At 44.1% G+C, this 21948-nt stretch overlaps 1 protein-coding gene across 4 annotated transcripts in view; it reads left to right on the top strand.

Moving 5' to 3' along the window:
- The window catches only part of GNB1L (G protein subunit beta 1 like), a 56779-nt gene extending 39127 nt beyond the window's left edge, over window positions 1-17652 (top strand). For 2 of the 4 annotated variants that reach the window (XM_077835199.1, XM_077835198.1), the window contains 3 exons: window positions 5923-6021; window positions 10194-10409; window positions 15839-17652. In XM_077835199.1, the coding sequence (XP_077691325.1) occupies window positions 5923-6021; window positions 10194-10409; window positions 15839-16147 (624 nt within the window). In that variant the 3' untranslated portion in view covers window positions 16148-17652. The remainder of the gene's footprint in view (window positions 1-5922; window positions 6022-10193; window positions 10410-15838) is intronic. The other 2 variants (XM_077835201.1, XM_077835200.1) reach the window with 2 other exon arrangements.
- Window positions 17653-21948: the final 4296 nt, after the last annotated feature.

Here is a 21948-nt window from a genome sequence, read left to right as displayed (position 1 = left end):
CCTGCCATCACTCGCCCACCCGAAACCGTCATGCCTCAGGACTAGAGAGGCAAGCTCAGTGGAGCTCTCTTCGGTCACCGCACTGGGGACATCAATCGAGGGACTCGAGGTGTACCTCTCCGGTAGATTGGCGCAGACCCTCTGAGGCATGAGTAACCCAGCAAGAACGTCCAGGCCGGCCCTGACTCTCTCCAAGGGCCTGGTACTGATCACAGGACCAACTGAGGATTAGAGATCACAGATCGCTGGGCCATCATTGCCTGTCTCCTAGCAGTAGGTCGCCCTATTTGGGAAGATCCTCCTGACAACCGGCCCATATTAGCTCCCAGTCCTGTTGGACGTCCCGGTACCGGTCGAGTAGCATGACGTGTGGAATGCCATGTCTCAGACGCAGATCTGCTGAGCGCCACCGGTCCCGAGATCCCGACCAAGACGCCCGTATCGCTCGGACAGGTCAGCTTTGGGATGCAGAGACCAGCACCAGTTGGACAAGAGCCACCGCTCCACTCGATCCTGGTCGCCCAGTACTGACTGCTCCGTTTATACCTCTGGCATGGAGCAAGGCTCCCTGACTTCGGGACAAGACCAGGTACCTGAGGTGCCGCCTACATCATCAGCACCAAAACCTGTCCCATGGTACCTGTGGAACCCTTAGGAGTTCACCCAGGCCTCCCGGTTGGTGTCGGGAGCCTCAGAGAGGCCAGCGGCCTCAGTATCCCATCCCCCTCTGGTGCAGGAGGCTTCAGTGGGTAAGACCCCACAGGTCCAGGAGGACCCAGGGGAGTAATCTGCTGGACCATCAATGGAAGTAGAGGTACCTGCGGCACTGGCATTAGCCTCGTCGTCGCGAGACGAGGCTATCACAGGGCCCCCTCACCCAGTTCCTCAAGATAACACCAAAGTGCACGAGGAACTTTTGAAAAGGGTCACGTCCAATCTGGGGCTTCTGGCAGGGGAACTGGAAGAGCCCTCTGACTTCTTGTTTGATCTCTCTGCTCCTGCCAGGGTGGCTCTACCCCTTCATGAAGGGGTTTCCAGAATCACTAATACCCTGTGGCAGACCCCCTCTTCCCTGGCCCCGTCTCTAAAAGGGCCAAACACAAGTACTTTGTGCCAACCAAGGGGCACTTATATTCCCACCCTGCCCCCAATTCCCTCGTGGTAGAAGCTGTTAACCACAAGGAGAGGCAGGGACAACCCGGGACCACCCCCAAAAATAAAGATTCGAGGAGGCTGGATCTCTTTGAGCGTAAGATTTATTCATCTTCCACCCTTCAGCTGAGGGTGGCAAACCACCAAGCCCTCCTTGGCTGATATGACATTAATATTTGGCAAGCCATGGTCAAGTTCAAAGGGTCACTCCCTGAGGCTTCCAAGAAGGAGTTCCGAGCAATCCCCAATGAGGGCACGACTGTGGCCAGGGCGGCCCTCCAGGCAGCATGGCTTCCACTGTCTCCATGCGATGAGCCTCCTGGCTGCTCCTCTCTGGGTTGTTCTCTGAGACTCAGCAGTCAATGGAGGATCTGCCCTTTGACAGCCGGGCCCTATTTGAGGAGCAAATGGACAGCAAGTTTCCTGGCCTCAAGGACTCCCACACCACTCTAAAGCCCTGGGTCTCTACGTCCCAGCCCTAGCGTGTAAGAGGTTCAAATTGCAATAGCCTCAAGGCCAGGGGAGCCAGCCTCGGCAGGACCAGCCCCACAAATGTGCCAAGTGCTACAAGTGCAATCCGGGCCACCCACCTCCATCCTCTGCCCCGTCGGGCTCGACCTGTGCCAACCAAGGGGCTAAACAGTCATTTAGAGGGTGCGTCCAAGAGCGACCTACCAGACTATTCCTCGGATCCATCTGTCCCAGTGTTTGCCAACCACCTTTCCCCTTTCCTCCCTGCTTGGACCGCTATAACCTTGGACCAATGGGTCCTCAGCATGGTGGAGCAGGGTTGTACCCTACTGTTTGTTTCTACCCCCCTTCCCACCCACCTTTCCCATCCCTCTTCAGGGACCCCTCTCATGAGAGTCTCCTCATGCAGGAGGTAAAGGGGTTGCTACAGGTGGGTGCGGTGGAGGAAGTTCCTCTGAGTACAGGAACAAAGGGTTTTATTCCCAGTACTTTTTAATCCCAAAGGTCAAGGGCGGTCTATGGCCCATCCTGGACCTGCGAGACCTCAACAAGTACCTAAAGTTAAAGTTCTGCATGTTTCCCTGGCTTCTATTATCCCCTCCCTGGATCCGGGAGGCGGGTATTCCACCCTTGACTTGGAGGACACATACTTCCACATAGCGATCTTTCAAGGGCACAGACTCTTCCTCCAGTTTACAACGGGGCCCCACCATTACCAGTTTGCAGTCCTCCCGTTAGGCCTGGCAACAGCACCGAGAGTGTTTACCAAGTTCATGTCAGTGGTAGCAGCTTACCTCGTGCACCGACGTATCCAGATCTACCTGTACCTCAACGACTGGCTCATCAAGGGCAGCTCCAAGTCTCAAGTCCGAAGGGATGTTGTGGTGCTTCAAGCCAAGTGCCGCTCTCTGGGCCTACTGGTGAACAACAAAAAGTCGACGTTCGTGCCGGTGCAGAGGATAGAATTCATCGGTGCGGTCCTCGACTCTACCTGCGCCAGAGCGTTCCTGCCACTAGAAAGGTTCCACGCATTGACGAACCTCATCACGGAAGTCTCCGCATTCCCTTTGACCTCAGCCAGGGTCTGTCTGCGCCTGCTGGGTCACATGGCAGCGTGCACTTAGGTGGTCCATCATGCCAGGCTCCGGATGCGGCCCCTGCAACAATGGCTGGGAACGGTCTATTCCCAGTCCTGGGACCCCCTGGAAAAGATCATTATGATTCCCCAGGCTCGCTGCAACGGTGGACCGACCGCAGGACAGTCCTGGAGGGGGTTGTGTTCGACAACGCCCCGCACTCCATCGAGTTGGTGTTGTACACTTCTGACTTCGGCTGTGGGGCACATCTCGGCAACCTACAGACACAGGGGATGTGGTCCCTGGAGGAGGCGCGGTTACAAATAAACGTCAAAGAGCTCCGAGCAGTCTGGCTGGCATGCAGAGTCTTCCTGCCCCACCTATCAGGCATGAGTCCTGACTGACAACACAGCCTCGATGTTCTACATCAACAGGCAAGGGGGAGTGCGCTCGTCGGTCTCTGTCAGGAGGTGCTCTGTCTCTGGGACTTCTGTATCAGCCACAAAATCCACCTGGTGTCAGGAATACGCTGACAGACCAGCTCATCAGGGACTTCTCCTCTCACCATGAGTGGTCGCTCTATCCAGAGGTAGCCTGCATGATCTTCCAAAGGTGGGGAACTCCCTGTGGACCTGTTCACTACTAGACAACAGGAAATGCCACCGGTTCTGCTCTCGGCAAGGTCTGTGCAAGGGCTCCCTCTCCAATGCCTTCCTCCTGTCGTGGTCAGGGAACCTGATGTATGCATTGCCGCCGATTCCACTCATTGGCAGCGTCCTGGCAAAGATCAAGCAAGACAAAGCGCAGGGTGTCACAGTTGACCCGGCATGGCCTCGCCAACACTGGTTTGGCATGCTCATGATCTTGTCAGCAGCCCACCCTGGCCCCTGCCCAACTGCCAGAACCTGCTGTCACAGGACCACGGTTGGCTCCCACACCTCAACCTCCACCTCTCGGCCTGGATGTTGTATGGCTGAACCCGGAGGAACGGACCTGTTTGGAAGGAGTCCAGCAGGTCTTCCTAGAGAATAGGAAGCCCTCAACCAGACTGACTTATGTGGCCAAGTGGACAAGGCTTTCCTGCTGGGCATCCAAGTGTGGCATCTCTCCCTCGCATTCTTCCATACAGGCTGTCCTGGACTACCTGCTCCATTTGAGGAACAGGGCCTGGCACACTCTTCTATTAGAGTGCATCTCGTGGCCATCTCCATTTTTCACATGTCAATCCAAGGACAGATGGTGTTTTCCCATGACATGATGGTCAGATTCTTGAAAGGGCTCAAGAGACTCTTCCTGCAGGTGTGGGCTCCTGTCCCACAGTGGGATCTTAACTTGGTCCTCTCTAGGCTCACTGTCCCGCCCTTTGAGCCGCTGGGTTCCTGCTGTTTTTCCCACCTGTCATGGAAGGTTGTGTTCCTGGTGGTGATGGTGATGTCGGTGAGACGGGTCTCTGAAATTAAAGTCTTGACCTCAGAACTGCTGTACACCATCTTCTACAAAGACAAGATTCAGCTGCAGCCCGACCCAGACTTCCTACCAAAGATGGTATCCACCTTCCATATGAACCAGGACATCTTCCTCCTGGTGTTCTGTCCCAAACCACACAAGACCAGTGAAGAGAGGCGTCTTCACATGCTGAACATCCAAAGGGCCCTGGATTTTTATTTAGAACGTACCAAGCCTTTCCATAAATCATCTCAGCTCTTCATCGCTACAGCAGATAGGATGAAGGGCCTTCCGGTGTCCTCGCGGAGGATTTCTATTTGGATCACCTCATGCATAAGGACCTGTTGAAACCTGGCAGGGGTTCCGCCGCCACCGATTGTCAGAGTTCACTTGATGAGAACATAGGCGTCTTTGGCTTCTTTCCTGGCGCACACCCCTATCCAGGACATCTGTAGAGCCGCAACGTGGTCCTCTGTCCACACGTTCACGGCGCATTATGCCATCACTCAGCAGGCCAGAGATGACATTGGGTTCGGCAGAGTAGTGTTCTAATTGACACGTCCATGAACTCCTACCCACCTCCAGGGGTACTGCTTTGGAGTCACATAATATGAAATGGACATGAGCAAGCACTCGAAGAAAAGACAGTTACCTTTTCTGTAACTGGGGTTCTTTGAGATGTGTTGCTCATGTCCATTCCATGCAGGCGCCACTCCAGAGGGTGCCAGAGCTGGTCCCCTATGAATATGCTAAGGGAAAAACTTCCAGCACAGGTGCGTGTGATGAGCACACACACCTAATATGGAATGGACGTAAGCAACAGATCTCGAAGTACACCACTTACAGAAAAGGTAACTGGCTTTTCCTATTGCCCCAACATGCATCCCAGGCCATATTGCACAGCTAGACTCCCCAAATTTTACAGCACTGCCTTTCCCACAGCACTGCAGCAGAACTGCACTAGTTCCATTGCAGATAGCATCTTCTGTACCCATGCAGGAAGGGCTAAGATTTGCCCCATAATGACCTTGCCACACTAGGAAAAGTCAGACCCCTAATTCACTACCATCATTGCGAGCAATGGTGGATGCTGTTGTGTAGACAAAGGACAAATATTTAACGCAGTGGTGTTCGACCCTATTCAAAATAGGGTCAAGCTATACGGTCATAAAAGTTCCTGTGTCCTGTCAGTGCTACGGCTTGCACCGGTGGAGAATTATGGATCTGAATTTTGCCAGTGTAGACTCAGCCAGAGGAAAAAACTATGTGAAATCAGTATGATGATGTACCCCGATACATGACCATCATGTAGCCATAATGTAAGGGATGAGGATGAGATAATACAAGCATCCACTAGTGAATGTAACAGACACGTTTAACAACAGAAATATAGGAAGAGGAAACAAGGGGAGAAAAGGGAAGATTTTTAAAAATAAAATCAGCCTGCATTAACATCCAGTTGTATTGGAGATGATTGCAAAATAGGGAGGAAATAGCAGAAAGTGGAAGAGGAAATTCTGTTATATCCCAACAACTTTGTTTCATTCTCTTATAAAACAATGTGTCTGTCTAGATAATGATTCTACAGCTATCAGGCTTCCAAAAGCAACTTAGGTCCTGCTTAGATTTAAGACTCCTTCCCAAATTCCCCCTAGAGAGTGTATTTTAAAAAATCAAAGAGCTTACACCCAGCCTTAATCACTTTATAAGGGTCATGTTTGTACAGCAAAATTGTGACCTGGAGTCTGACCAAATAAACTTGCTTCCCTAATGTCAGGTTCAGGTTTTGGAGCTGCCATCCAAGACGTCAGTCTGTACCTTGAAGCCAGAGGCAGATGCCAAACCAGGCATGGCCATGTGTCTGAAGCTATGGCAGGTAAGGTAACCAGGCCTGCCAATTCTGAAATGTTTTCCCTGTGCTTCATTTTATATGGAGCACATAAATCATTCTTCACTCAGGTTTTGATTTATTGTCAAACAATCAAGTAATAAAGGGAGCGGGGAGGGGGAGGCAGATACTTGTGAACATCCCTAGTGAAACTTTCTGAGTTAGCCAAGCCTTAATGGAAGGTACGTGACTTGCAAACGCTTACTGGAGGCTTTGCAACCTTAGAATAGAAGCAAGATTTTTGCCTCAATCAAGAAGAAAATGAGCGTAGTAGATGCCAGGCTTTTGATATGGTCTCTCATTATAAAAAAGGGTGATGAGAAGTGATCTGGGTGTTTAAAAAATAGATAGGTTGCACGTATCCAGTAAGAAAATAGGTTATTGAACATTTTTTATTCTAGACATGGCATATGGACAAAGTGTTTATGCCTTGTATTTACGTTGGATGAAAAATAGAAATAAAACAATTATTTTTAAAAGTCTTTGTAATTATAAGGTAGGTATCGTACCCCAGCTGAGGAAAAGAAAGTTTAAGTGATTTGCCCCAAGTCTCACAATGTAGTGGCGGCTGCAGTGGGAATAGAAATCCTGATTCACAGTTCCCTACTCTAACCACTTAGACCACATTCCCTCCCAGTGTTTGTTAGTGCTACATCACTGGAAATTATTCACAAATTATCAAATGCTTGCAACCAGATCCTACCATTGCTCCACACTCAAAATTCCCATTGACTTGCATGGAAGAAGACGCCTTATGAAGCAGATGTGGGAATGGAGCTTTAGTGAGCTAGGGCCCCATCCTGCTTCCCTTGAAATCAAAAAGGAGTTTTGCTATGGACTTCAGCCAAATGAATATGGGCCCGTAGATCTAACCCTAAGGATTCATGTACAATCAGAAATAAATTAAAATGGTACTACTGCATTTTTATTAAGCCAAGTAAGATTTAAAAGGTCTAATAAATGCTCAGCTCAGCGTTTGAGAGAGTGTAGGTTTAATTCATTAATGTTTGTAGAACTATTGGAAGTCCTGGGATGGAAGGTACGCTAATTCTTATCATTATTATTTTTTATAGTGAAAATACTTCTCCTTCAGTTTCGTGCTTTCATTAGAAGTGTCCTGATGGGTTATCTCATTGTGAACCTCTAGAGTAAAACCATAGACTAAATGAACACCGTTCCATGTGTCCTATCCTCCTGCATGCTAGTTCAAAAATGTTCTGTGAATCAGTGAAATAATACTCCTACTGGGAACAGCTTTACTTAGACACTAAGCTGTAGAGTGGGAGGAAATTGAAGCTTAGGTTAGACTTGTGGTTTAAGAGACATTGGCTTCTCCCTAAGCAATTAAAGAGCAGGCATCAGCATTTTTTGCCATGTCGAGGGCAGAATAAAAATTAAGATATCATTTTACTAAATCTCTATTTATAATTATTGATCCATGATTGAGACCAGTATTTTTTCCCTCACAAAGGAGCATATTCATAAATGCAAATGATACACAGTGATTGTCTGTTGCGCTTCACACCTTCCAGACATTACTAACTGGGTGTGGTTGGATTTGCAAGAGTGAGGATGTCCTCCCTTAAATTTGTTTTTTGCACTCCTTGGGAAAGGCACCATCTTGCATAATGGGACAAACAAAAAAAATTGAACAAGAATAATACATGTAGAAACTGGAAATGCAGAGTTATTGCTTTATATAAACTATAGCAATTATTCCTGCCGAGTTGACAGCGGATCACCTTTTCTTCCTTCCTTGACAATTATCCAAATGCAAAAACAACAAAATGTTCTGCTTAAGAGGAAAAATATAACTTACTTATTTAAAAAAAAGTTTCCCCTAAAACCAGAAGATGAAAGCTGAAGATTTTTTCTTTAATGAGGCCCATTACTGAAGCAAATTGGTTATTGTGATTTATTGCTTTGTAAGTAAGGGATCAAACCTAGAAATCCAGCTGATTTCAATAACTATATAATAACTTTGCACATATACAAGCATGTGTACTTGTTCAAATATGAAACTTCATGTAATTTGTATTACCCTGTACAAACATTCTCCTCTTCATGCAAAACTTTATTTATTTTTAAATGAGACCAGTTTTGGCTATAGTCAGTTCATAGTGGTTATTTTCACTCAGAAAACCAAAAAGTTGGAGCCAAATTTTCCTCAAATGCTCAGCACCCAGCAGTTCCTAGTATTCTCAGTGGGAACTGTAGGGTGATGAGCACCTGTAAATATTTGCCCATTAAATTATGAAAAAGACAAAAGGATCTGACAAGCTGGCCCATAGATATCTTGCTTTATTGACTAGCGAAAGTTATCTACATCTTGGAGATAATTGCTCTTGAAGAGTCATGTGCTGGTGGTCATTCATTGTATGAGCTGCTCATAGAGGACAGTTCCAACCAGAGAACGAGCCAAGCCTGGCCTTTGCAGAAGAAAGAGGACTGTCATTTAAAGGATGTGGCATCCACAGGATCCCAGCCTTCATTTGGAACCAAGATCAGCTAAGGAGATCACACACACATGCCTGGGCACTGCCCCTTCATAAGATAGGTGCAGGGGATTTTGCTTTGTTTTCTTGTTTTTACAGGCCACTTTCAGTCCAGTTCTGTGGTTTTGCCAGCCCTGATATTTACTTCAGGATTCCTTCCCACACTGAGCGCTTCCTTAAATTGAAAGAACATATATCTTGGGGCTATGAAGAAAGGATCAGGGCTCTAACTGCTAGCATTCATGAAAGGCCACTTTCTTTCCCTTCGCTTATCAAGGAGAGCTCTTATTAGCAGGACCACCCATTATTTGTTAGTTTAGCTACTCCTAAAATGAATGGTTTAATAACTAGTGTGAGAGTAGTCTGGAAAATTAAGAGAGACGGTGAAGATTTGGCCAGTACAGATTTGTGTCCTGCTAGTGAGTCTCTGGTGATTCGAGAGAGAGCCCATATAGTGACACAGAACAGTAGGTGATAATTCATTCTCTGGAAACTTCTTAGAATTTTATTTTAAAATCAAACACCAAACACAGTAGGCACATAGGATCAACAGAGAGGTGTTTGAAAATAATAAAATAAGCTAGCATAGGCATTACTGGGACAAGACATCCCTATACATGCTGGTGTTAAACTTGGGCCTATTCTGGTAGCTTTTCTCCTATTAAAGACATAGTTGGCATTTACACACGCTTGTTTTTCAGTTGCTTTTCATTAGGGATTTGCATCCTAGCTCACATGACCAGTTACTGATTACAGGGTCATTAGCCTTTTGGCTAGTGCAATGATGAATATTTTCCTTAAGTGTGACATGTAATCCAGTAACGTTCCCTTCTTTGAGTTATTTCAGAGGCTTAAATAAATTAGGTGTCTGCCCAGGGTGCCATGCCCTTTGGCTTGTGACATCATTAATCAAAATATCTCTCAATTGGTTACAGTGGGATTCAGACCTCTGTTAACTCTTTGGTAACTAACAAAGAGGTTTTCAAATAGAGGTTTAGCTGTTGGGTCTTAAACAGTGCAATGCATTTGGAGAAATTATCTGTATGCAGGACTCATGGGTGTTTTCACCTTGGCAAAATGGAAGTGGAATCTAATTAGTGGGGTAGTGGGGTAAATGGACAAAAGTAATCCAAGAGATTATGTGAGTTTGGAAAGTGGTGTAAAAACCCACTTCTGTGAGAAAATGGAGCATGCATCTTGGTAAAATATTGAAAATGTAAGTTTGGTATTGTATCTTAAATTCGTAAATAACTTTCTGCGAACAAAATGAATTTGGTTCTCATAGCCTGGTTATAACTTGGTTACTATGTGTAAATATTTACTGAAGAGACCCACTCAAGCTTATGCCATGAACTATCTCACTATGAGATTCTGACATTTTGAGGGTCATGATGTTTGAATCAAGTGCTAAAGAGGAAAATTATTTAGATTTTCAGGGAGGGAAGTAATTATGTGCTACAATGATGGACACTTCAGACATGATTTAACAGTAATTGTTCTGAATTAACATGTACAGAGCACCAGAGGTTACCTTTAGTGGCAGCCTTCTGGAGCTCTCTGCTCTAATGCTGTTCACTTCAACATGAGAGTTTTTTCATTACTTTTCTGGGTGCTTGGGCTAAAGCCTGTCTGGGGGATATAAAACTTTTTGTTGTTTCTGAACAGCCTGACTTTGGTTCATGTCCTTTTCTTCTGGCTGGCTACGAGGATGGATCAGTGATTCTGTGGAATTTATCAGGGGGGAAAATATTAAGCCGACTTGCTTGCCACCAGGAGCCAGTGATGAGCCTTGACTTTGACTCTGAAAAGACGAAGGGGGTCTCGGGCTCATCTGAGGAGGTGCTTACCGTCTGGAGCCTCGATGAACAGCAGAACTTAAAGGTCAGAATCATCAGCCCCTCTGTGTCATTTGTCCCGCTTTGCACTAACAGTTTGATAGACTAAAAAAATATTTAGTCATGAAGAGGAGTTGTTGCAGATCTCTAACTAATTAATCACAGACTGGTTAGAATGCAGAAGAAGGCTGTCCATGCTGTTAGGCTATTGTTGAAGAAAGGTAGGGATTTTTTTTTAAACCTTTCATGTTTCTGGTTTTACCAAAGCTGTGTTTAAGCAACCGACACATAGGTCTCCCATTCTGCAAGTCACTATTTTTATACATTTCTTTATCATTACATTATTGTCCAATACTCAGAGCACTTAATAAATGAAATTATTGTAAATCGAAAATTGTTTTCATAAGGATTTTGCTTGGGTGCCTAGAGTTTTCCCTTTACCTTAGGAAAGAGAAACATTTTAAGACAGTTATAAATAAAAGATTAAGGCTAGAATAAGTGATTTACTTGCCCAACTAATATTGAAAATCAATGGGATTTAAGCACTTTTGAAAATTCCATCCTAAATGTGAAAAAAAGTTACTAATGTCAGTTTAGATACTAGAACACTCCGCTTGCGTAGGATGGCTCCTTTACTAAGATATGGCCTAAGAAACCAGTTGAGCCTAATGATGGTGAATGGCATTGACCATGGCTTAATCTGGACATCATGAGTAAAAGTTGTTTCAGTGCCAAGGGATTGAGTGGTGGAAATTCTAGGATCTGGTATTCTAGTACAGAAGTAACCAGATGATTTTGGATAAAATTTATGAAAGTGTAAATGGGCCCACAAGGTGTTCTACATTGCCTGAGTATCTCTTCACAACATATGAGTGGAAGGGTCATAGAGAGGGGCCTTTTCAACTCCTGTGTGAAGCAGAGGGGTGCTCTGCACTAATTCCAAATAGACCTGTCTGCAGGGATCCTTTGGTGTAGGGGCCACTGGTTCTACATTTATACTGCCTCCAGGAGGAGGAGCAGCTGTTGTTCAAGCTCCTGGGTTTCCTGCAGCCAGGGCCGGCTCCAAGCACCAGCGTTCCAAGTGGGGGCTTGGGGCGGCAGTGTTTCCGCGGCGGCGGCAATTCGGCAGCAGCCCCTCAGTCCCGCCGGCCGCGACAGGAGTTTGGCGGCAGTCCCTCTGTTCCACCGGCCGCAGAAACACTACCCGCGTCTTCTCCCTTTTGCTGTCCGCGGCGGCAGGTTTTTTTGACTGTTTGGGGCTGCAAAAACTGTAGAGCTGGCCCTGCCTGCAGCTTTGTGTGCTCACACTGTAGAGGGAGAAGTGAATTTCATCCTCGGAGGAGTAATTTGTTTTTATTCAATATAGCTATCTTACACTGCATTTTCCTATTGACATTAGTCTGTGATAAATCAAGTAGGAAAGAAAGGGATGTTTCCATCACAGTATCCTCTCAGTTATGTGTTATGAATTAACCTTAATGGGAGACTACAGGTGTGATTTGAGGGGTGAATAAACTCTGAAGTTGTTCACCTGATGGTATTTCAGGTTTGGGGTTTTTTTAATGGGTTGTAGCTCCAAACTTATATTCCCAATAGATACACAGTTGGTTATTGCAGCTTTAACTGACAGTAGTTTTCCTTGGATGAAGTGCTATTTAAGTGCAAAGTATTAAGCCATAAATAACATTTTTCACTTCATGCATAGTGTGAATCCACTAATAAAATAAATAAAATGTGTCTCCCACACGACTGCTAGAAATAGTCAAGGACACAGATTAAGTTTTTTTCCACTGTTGCATTAATAACACGAACCAGATGGGGATTTTTCCTGACATTCCAGGTACCTGAGGTAATGGTAGTATTTGGAAAGCCACTCAGTGGCACGCTATTTTTACTCTAAAAAGTTTTAATAACTAAACTTGGTGCATAGCTATCTGCCTTTGGAGAAATGATGATGCAATGATGGCACTGCTCTGCTGTTTTATGTGGCAGTGTTCCAGTGTGTCAGTGAAAAGACGATGAAGCTAACTAACTACGAGGCTTATCCCGAGGAGGGAAGCTGGCATATTGTCTGGTACCAGTAAATTGCTGAAGTCATCAGTATTAGTGAATGGCTGGGCTGGTTATGAGGCTTCTGATTTGGAGGAGATAGTATAATTAAGGGATAATGTTTGTGGCAGAGGAATACAGAAGGCAATAAACAGCTCTTGCGGGTGATTAATCAGCAAAGCAGAGCTGTGGCATTCAATAATTGCAAAAGCTCTTTACTGCTCATAAAGTCCACCTTGTTCTAGTTATATAATGAAAAGGAAGATTCAACAAACCACAATGTAAATCATCAGAAAATTTGTTTTTCTTGTCTCTTTAGGCTTTAAAAGCTCAATGTTCCTGCTGCCTTCTTGGCTAGATGGCTAGAACAAGGGCACGGCTTGAGGGAATACGTGTTTACAGGTGGATTATTTAAAAAAAAAAAAAAAAAAAAAGTCTCTCCTGAGTGAAAAGGGAGTGGCAGGTCAAAGACTCTGGCCATAGTTAGGATATGTGACTAGCCTTGGCCATGATTGGCTGAAAGCATAGAATCCAGATCTCCTTTGGTTCGATTCTTTCCTTTCTGGATCATGAAATGGTTTTCTACTTTGGAAATTTTTCTGATGTGTTTTTTGGTTATATTCATTATCCATGAGCTTTTAAGGCGGCTCACTCAAATCCCCTGACCACAGCGTCAGGTTACTAATTCCCTGAGTGTTTGTCCAGGAGTTTTATCCTGGCTCTCCTCTTGTTCTGGTGGGTCTCTAGCAGATACTGTTACTTCCTTACCATTCCTTAACCAAAGAACATTACCATTACAGTCTTCATTGTCAGCTTGTAACTTGCTGTTGACATGTAATTCCAATTATCTTCTCTGGACAGATCTCGTCCATCTCTATTGACAGTACTACTGCAGTTCTCAGAAGTAGGCTTTGATTAGGCCCAGGTTCACAACCTCTGTTACTTAAGCCAGGTCTCCAACACAGACTGCTGCTGGTATAGCTGTGTTGGTCAGGCGTGTGAGAATGTGTGATCCCTGACTGACATAGAAGTGCCAGCGAAAGCCTCTTGTGTAGACACGGTTATACCAGCAAAATGGTACTTTTCTTGGCAGTGTTTATTTCTCTCAGGGAGCTGAAATAAGCGATACCAGCGGAAATGCAGCTTTGCAAGTATAAAGTGCAGCCATGCTAGAAGTGCTTTGCTGGTATAGTATAAAAGAGGTTATAGTGTAGATCTGGCCTTAAGCCTTGTCTGTACTAGAAAGGGTTTGAAGCTATAGCTATAGTGGTATAGATATACTGACAAAGGATCACTGTGGAAAGACGCTTATACCAGCAAAAGAGCTTATGTCAATTCCCTGAACTAAAAACCTATGCTAGCAAAAAGAAAAGGAGGACTTGTGGCACCTTAGAGACTAACCAATTTATTTGAGCATAAGCTTTCGTGAGCTACAACTCACTTCATCAGATGCTGTAGCTCACGAAAGCTCATGCTCAAATAAATTGGTTAGTCTCTAAGGTGCCACAAGTCCTCCTTTTCTTTTTGCAAATACAGACTAACACGGCTGCTACTCTGAAGCCTGTCATTATGCTAGCAAAAGGTCTTTTTGCCAGCACAACTGCATCTACACTAGGGCTTTTGCTGGCAAAACCATGTTAATAAGTGGTGAGGTTTTTTCAAACTGCTACTCAACATAGATATGCTGCCAAAACTTAAGCATAGACCAGGCCTCAGTAACACTTCCAATTTTGCTTTCTTGCCTCCGGTATTCCTTCCATTTGGGTCTACTACCCTTATTGTTTTCTGTTTCAGGACATCTCCATCTCCTGTCTTATTTTGTGTGGTGGATGCAGAAAGTACATGCCAGGTTTTGAATTAACCATTCTCTTAAGGAATTTGCATTAATATATATAATTTAGGTATGGGAGTGCTGCTTAAAAAAATAAACAACAAACTAGTGCTTGGATTATTATGAGAGTTTAAAAATACTGAAACTTGTTTTGGATCTGATCGTGCAAGGTGCTGGGGTGTCATCAGCTTGATTGTGTATATACTTTCATAATTTAAATAAGGGATTGATCTAGATTTTAACTACATTAGTAGACTTGTTAGGGAACTAATATGATTTTTAATTGACCTCATTCTGTCTATAATGTACCAATTATGTATCATGGAATGCTTTTTGCAGAGGAAAAGTATACACATTGAAGAGCACTTCAGTACAACTTTCCCCTTAGGAAAATAGCTACCACCCACAAATTTATGTAAACTATAAATTGAATTATGTTCTCTGTGTGTTTTATTTTGTTTTTTACAAGAGAGTTACTTCCCGAAGAGTGTGTTCTCCCTTCAGTTTATGGAGGAATTTATGTGTTATCCCCTAGTATAAATGGGAGTTCTTTGTGTGTATGTGTGTGTGTATATATATACATAAAAATTAGAGCACACTGTGTGGTCAGAGTATACCCCCGAAGTCTTTTCCTCTTTTCAGTGTACGTGCTGAAATGTACTAGCTTTCTTATATATTGACACTGCCTAAATAATGATAGTATCTGCACTAAGTGATAATAGAATAGTTATTAGTTTGATACTCAGTTTAAGTCTGTTTTCTATGCGCTCGCACACCCCCTCCATAACTGAAACACTTCTTTTTTCCCCCAAGGGCTCAATCCTGCAAAGTGCTCAGTAGCTCATTAGGGATGCTAACTGCCCTCAACTGTTGCAAAAGCCAAGTTGTGCACCTCACAGGTGTGAGCCCAAAGAATCCTCTAACAACAGCAATAAAATGCTTCCAAGTTTGAAATCAGTGCCTAGTTCATAATCCCCTTCTCACTATGGGGTGCATCAAAAATCTCCTGAGAATGAGTTCTGGAAATATAGATTTACTGACCTTGTGACCTAATTCTTGGAATCATTCCTTTCTCAGGGCACTATGTAGAGTGCCATCACAGCCTATTGGTGATTCTGGAGACCACATCGGTAGGAAGCAGTAGCAGATAGTTTAATACTAGCCCAAAAACCTTTCATAGGAATACCCCTGAAATCTGGAAACAAGGCAGTGGCTCTAAACTTTGCAGCTCAGGCCCATCTCTAAGAATAACAAGAGTGAGAGCGCAAAGCTGTATAGTCTGACTATTCTCATTTAAACCAATTTTTCAGTGATGGCAAAGTATAAACCATTTAAATTGCAATAAGTGTACAACAGACACCTTTTTTTTTTTTTTTTTTTTTTTTTTTTAAAGAGACCAGGCTGAAGGTAGACTCTTGTGGTCTTCTGTCTCTATCTACTGTTATCCTAACTATTGCATCACCCCACGTGTGGTTTAGAAGTTGGGATACCCACTAACAGGCAAATTGATACCTGTGTGTTTGTTGCTTCCTCTAAATTCACAAAGATTTTGTTACCTTGCGCTCACTTTAAATAACTTTAACTTTATCGCTCAGGTTCAGAAAACACACAAACTCATCAATGCTGGGATTGCTGATGTTGCCATCCGCCAGGACAAGAAGATCCTGGCAACAGCAGGGTGGGATCATCGTATCAGGATCTTTGGCTGGAAGAAACTGAAGCCCTTGGCAATACTGGACTACCACACAGCAACTGTCCACTGTGTATCCTTCTCAGATCACAGTAGGCCAAGTGAAAGACTGCTGGCAGCTGGCTCCAAAGACCACCGCATTAGTATCTGGTCAATCTATAATCAAACCTCAGGTGCTCTGCACTGTCCTTTGGAAACTAGAAAGCCGGCCTGATAAATCAGAAATTGTTGTGTGATTAAAATCTGGGGATGGGGAAGTATTAAACCATCTGCAGTTTGAGTGCAAGTCCCCAGAAGGACCTGTTCACGACAGAAAATGTTTTGTTGTAGAAGGGAAAGCCAATGCTAGGAAGGGAAGAACGGATAATCATGCATTTAAGGCAAAGGCCTAGCAGAGTTGGAGTCTGTTGCGTCCTCTCTCACATGCTTCTTTTGGCAAATTGTTTTGATTCTTTGTGCCAGTTTCCTCATCTGTAAAATGGAGATAGGTGCTGTCACTCAGGCATGGTGTGGTCTAGAGTACACTGGTTTCCAAATCATATTGAGATCCTTAATGTACGTAAGTGCAAAGAATCAGTTTTATGTGAACTTGAACCCATTAAACCATCCATAGAAGTTTCTCATGTCAGTTACTTTTTCTTCCCCATAACTGAAAAGCTATCAGACCAACCTTGATTTGTTCACACTTCTGTCAGTTTTTAGCTTAAGCCAACAGCCAAGAATGTGACTAGGGATGGCCTTTGGCATTTATGAATTTCATTATGTCCCCTGTCACCTCAAGCCTTGCAATTAATCATAGAAAGAAAAAGGAATCTTTCCATACACTGCATTGTAAAGCTATGTAAAGCCTTTTTCAGAGCCAGTGCTAAATCCTTTCCATAGACTGACTAGCAGAAGGATTTAAACTGAGCAATCCAATTAGCACCCTTCTCCTTGGAGATTTGGGGGGTAAATTTCCAGTATGGTGAGGCAGGGATTTGGCTATACATCTCCCATTAACATTAATGGGAATAGCATGGATAAAACCTTCTGCACTATCCTGAAAATATACCCTTTAGTTTGTCATCTCCATGGTCGTGGAAGCTGAAATCCATTCCAAAAGTTGATTGTTTTTGCTTGAGGCAAAGCACGGTGCTAGCATTCTCCTTTTCAAATATATTTGAGCAGTAACAGTCTGTTCGCAGGCCAGGAGATCTCACTACTTAATTAAGGTTTGCCAGTAAGGTGCACTTATATCTACACCATAAAAGCAATTAACAGTGTGACTTTAAATACAGAGTAATTTAGAAATGCTAGGGGGTTCTTGGCATCAGAAATATTTAGCATCAGAAAAAAAGTCTGTTCTGCAAAGGGGGATTTTGGGGATACCAGTGCTGTTCTGTGGATGTTTTTTTGAAAATGTTTGTCCCTACCAATTTATGGGGCTGGACATCAAAGGGGAACTGGTCAGAAATTAATTGGACAGCAGCATCAAAAGACGTCAGAACTACATTTCAAAAACCAAACTCGTGTAATGCTGATGCCAAAGCTAAACATCAAACCAGGGCCTGCTGTACACCTGTACCGTACATGCAGGGATGATCTTGTTGAAAAAGTGCTTTCTAACTCTGTACAGGAAATGTTCCTCAAGTGCCAAGCCCCAGTGTTCTTTCCATTACAGAACATAAAACATACTGCAACAAGGCTTTTACTAATAAAACTCTGCAATGTTTAAAGCGGTGTCACACACTGAAATGTGTTCCTGTGCTTCTTTGGTTATTTTTCCCTCAATACTTAGCTCTGTGGAGGTTTAGTCTGCACGTGTGAGTCAGATAAGGCCTGATCCTGAGCATCTTTGAGCCAGTCATTGGGAGTTGCAGATACTCATTACATCTAGACCAGGGGTGGCCAACCTGCTCCTGAGAAGGAGCCACAGTTTACCTATGTGTATTGCCAAAGAGCCACAGTAATATGTCAGCAGCCCCCCATCAATTCCCCCCACCTGCCAGCAGCCCTGATGATCAGCGCCTCTCCCTCCTCCCCCATGCCTCCTGTGGCATGCAGGGAGGCTGTGGGGGAGGGGGAGGAGCGAGGGCATGGCAGGCTCAGGGAAGGGGGCAGGAAGGAGCGGGGGCCTTGGGGGAAGGGGTGAAGTAGGGGCAGAGGCAGGGGTTGAACAGTAACCCCCAACCTGCCGCCACATTGGAAAGTTGGTGCCTGTGCAAGGAACCACATATTAACTTCTGAAGAGCCTCATGTGGCTCTGGAGCCACAGGTTGGCCACCCCTGATCAAGACAGTATGTGTGTATGTGAAATGATCATGCCAGGATTGCTACATATCTTCCACTTCCCATGCAGAAGAGAGGGCCATGGGCTCAGCAATCTCCATCGCACCATCTTCCTCAGATCCACAAGAAGCCTGATGCAAGGAACCACACACAGTTTTCCTCCCCACAAAAGAGATGGAAAGAAAGCCACTGTTTCTTATTCTGTTGTATTAAATTGCAGTGGTACCCCCTCAAATCTCAGAGACTCACCTAATTTGACAACAGGACACCTCCTGCTGAATTCACATGTATTAAGGCCCTGCACCTATTGAGATGAATGGCAAAACTCCTACTGACTCCAGTTACACATGATTAAACCCTAAGAGATCACCCTTCTCCAGGAAAGTCCTTGGTTTTGATTGGAGTTTTACCAGACTAAAGATTCAGGGCCAGCCTCATAGTCGCTGCTTGATTTGGTTGTTTACAAACCAGATAAAGAGGGGTTGGGAGTGTTAAGGTGAACACTAAGGCTCTCTCTCCACTGCCACTTTCAGCTGTAAAACACCCCCCCGAGCAACAAAAGTATATAGACAGTGCTTTATGGCTGGGAGCCTGGGAGAGCTACCACCCCTCATTCAGGGTGGTTGTTTTTTATCACCAGGAGAGCTCTCCCCTCGCGATAAGGGGTGACTATACTGCCCAGGTCACAGTGCTGCCCCGGCCATGCTGTAATGTGGGCAGTGTAGACATACCCCAACTTTTAGGCCCAATTTACTTCTCTCCTCTTTATGATTAATGTTTCCTATATAGCTGCTGTCACTTGGTTTTCGAGTTGATGAGCTCAGTGCATGTCAGTATGTACTGCTTCGAATAGAAAGTGAGTCTTTGTTCAGCTGTGCTAAGATACTCCATCTGCAGTGGACTCTTTAAAAAAAAAAATACTTCCAGCTTTTTAAAGAATTCTAGTTGCACTGTTGTCACTGAAACATGCTTGAGTATCTCACAAGCTGATCCAGTACCTCCAATGGAAATCGTAGGATGACATGACACCTTAAGCTTATTGAAGATTCATTATTCATTAACAGCTCTTTCAAGCCTTCTCCAAGCAAGGATTAATATGCAAATCACTTGCTAATTGAGAGGTTTCAGAGTAGCAGCCATGTTAGTCTGTATTCGCAAAAGGAAAAAGAGGACTTGTGGCACCTTAGAGCCTAACCAATTTATTTGAGCATCAGCTTTCGTGAGCTACAGCTCACTTCATTGGATGCATTCAGTGGAAAATACAGTGAGGAGATTTATATACACACACAACATGAAAAAATGGGTGTTACCATACACACTGTAAGGAGAGTGACCATTTTCCCTTCCCCTCTCCCCTCCCCCTGCTCTCCTGCTGGTAATAGCTCATCTTAAGTGATCACTCTCCTTACAGTCTGTATGGTAACACCCATTTTTTCATGTTCTGTGTGTATATAAATCTCCTCACTGTATTTTCCACTGAATGCATCCGATGAAGTGAGCTGTAGCTCACGAAAGCTGATGCTCAAATAAATTGATTAGTCTCTAAGGTGCCACCAGTCCTACTTTTCTTTTTGTTAATAGGCAGTATTGTTTGATCTGGGCTTGTAGTTGAATCTCTGTTCACTGACAAATGGTCGTACCGGCTGTCTATTTTTCTCTGGCCTTGAAGGCAGCCTTTGTAGTCAGAGTTCACTGTCTATCATAGTTGCGGAGATGCTCAAGGGATTCTTAAAGTAGCCTGATATTTACTAGTTCTTTGCAAATATTCTTATATGTTCCTTCATGATCAAGTTATTACCCTTTGCTTTAGAAGATGTGTATATTTGTTTGACTAGTAGTTTAAAAAAAAATCCTGCACAAGAACAAATTAAAAATAAGGAGATAAACACACATCTTTAATCCCACAAACAGATACACACATCAGGGCCTGGAGTGTCATTGACTTTAAGAGGAGGGAGGACATGTATGTGCAGGACTTGCATTTTGCCTCTTCAAGCTGCACATAGTAATAAGTACTTCATAGGTGAAAGGGTTAATCAGCACTTTACATTAGCAATGATATTTTACTTTCATCCTAATAAATTGTGGGGGGCGTTAAATGCATTTTTTAGTTTCCATCTAAGTCACTGGTTCTAGAGAGTTGCTTGATACATTATCTGACTTAGATACACACACTGACTGCACAATTTCAATCTGGATCACAACTTTCCTGAAATGTATGAAGTTATTTACTTCAGGATCAAGACATGAATTTCAGTCTCAGACCTGAACTTCCCCAAAGTAAAGAAGTGTTCAAATCAAAGGGTTGGTTTGGGCCCATCTCTGTTAATACAGGACTATAAAATGTAGCTACCTGATCACATCTAAGCAACCAGTGTAAAATATTCCCAGAAGAATTAAAATAGCTTATTAAAATGTAATATGATCATGTTTATCTCACTGAAGATTTCAGCTGACTCATTTGCTATCAGGAAGGTTTTGAGTAAAGAACCACCACAAACTGATGGAGTTAGCCCCTGAATCTCACCTGTCAGAGAGGAAGAGGACTAGCCTGTACTTGGCCTAAAGGAGTCAAGAGCGAAGGTGATGACAGCTAAATTGTTGCAAAAAGGCTTCCTCCCCAGAAGTGGTGTATCTGTCACTCTGGGGGAAGGGGTGGGAAGCAACCAACATTTATAAGCTAATTGAAATAAATCCCAAACACTAGCATTTGTACAGCAATTACATGGAATATTTATCACCAGTGGAATGAATGCTGACCTCTGACCCTCAGATGTTTCCTGTAAATGAATCTGTTAGTTCCAAGCTCTTCCTCTGCTCTGAATGCGGTGAGCAGGGTGTTGAAGTGGAGATGAGCTAGGGAAGAGGAAGATAGCTGGCCATAGTTATAGCAAAGAGCTAGAAAGAAGTCAGTGAGAGGGCCTGTGAAAAGACCAAATTGTAAAACCTTCCCTCCTGCACTCTGAAATTGAAATTAGTGATTAGTAATAGTGGCATAAATTACACACCGTGGAGCCCTATTGGGACTATTGCAACTTCTTTTAAAAGACGCATAGCTTTAAAGTCAATACTGTGTGATGGTTTCTAGTATGTTTTAAATGCATCTTACAAAACTTAATTTTGTCCAATGCTAGCAGACAAAACTACAACTTCATCAACTTTTTCTTCTCTTCGGTGTCCCCAGTAGAGATAAAGAGGTGAAGTGACTCACTAGCGCAGCAGCCAGGCTAATTATCTCAGCAAAATGCAAGAATTACTGAGCCAAAGATCAATGTATTTCCTTATCGAGCACTGTCACTGTGGTGGGAAAATGTGGATCACTGTGTCCTGCCTGGATTAATAGGACAAGATATGTTAACACGACAATATGTGTTTCAGACGAGGTGATATATACAAAGCCTTTAAGCAGTGTGCTACCGCGTGAATTATGGAGATGAGCTGTTACGAAATGCAGGGAATTTCTGTTATTCACACACAGTTTGGAAATTCTCGTCTATGGCCCAGTGCTGGAGGCATTTTTCCAGCTGAGCATGTGTCTTTCCTTTGCCACATGGCAGCATCAATTTGGCCTTTGAGAGCAATTAAATAGATGTGTACAGCCACAGAGGAGGACACACTCCCCAAACAGCTCACTCCTTCCATTAGTCACACCTGTTAGGCCAATTGCATTGCTGGTGTACCTTCACTGAAACCACTGCAATGGCATCAGGGACATAGTTGGCCTATAACTCCAGCACTTTTTTGAAG

Source organism: Eretmochelys imbricata, chromosome 15, assembly GCF_965152235.1.
Source record: "Eretmochelys imbricata isolate rEreImb1 chromosome 15, rEreImb1.hap1, whole genome shotgun sequence".
NCBI lineage: Eukaryota > Metazoa > Chordata > Testudines > Cheloniidae > Eretmochelys > Eretmochelys imbricata.
This window is presented reverse-complemented; position numbering and strand designations above follow the sequence as displayed.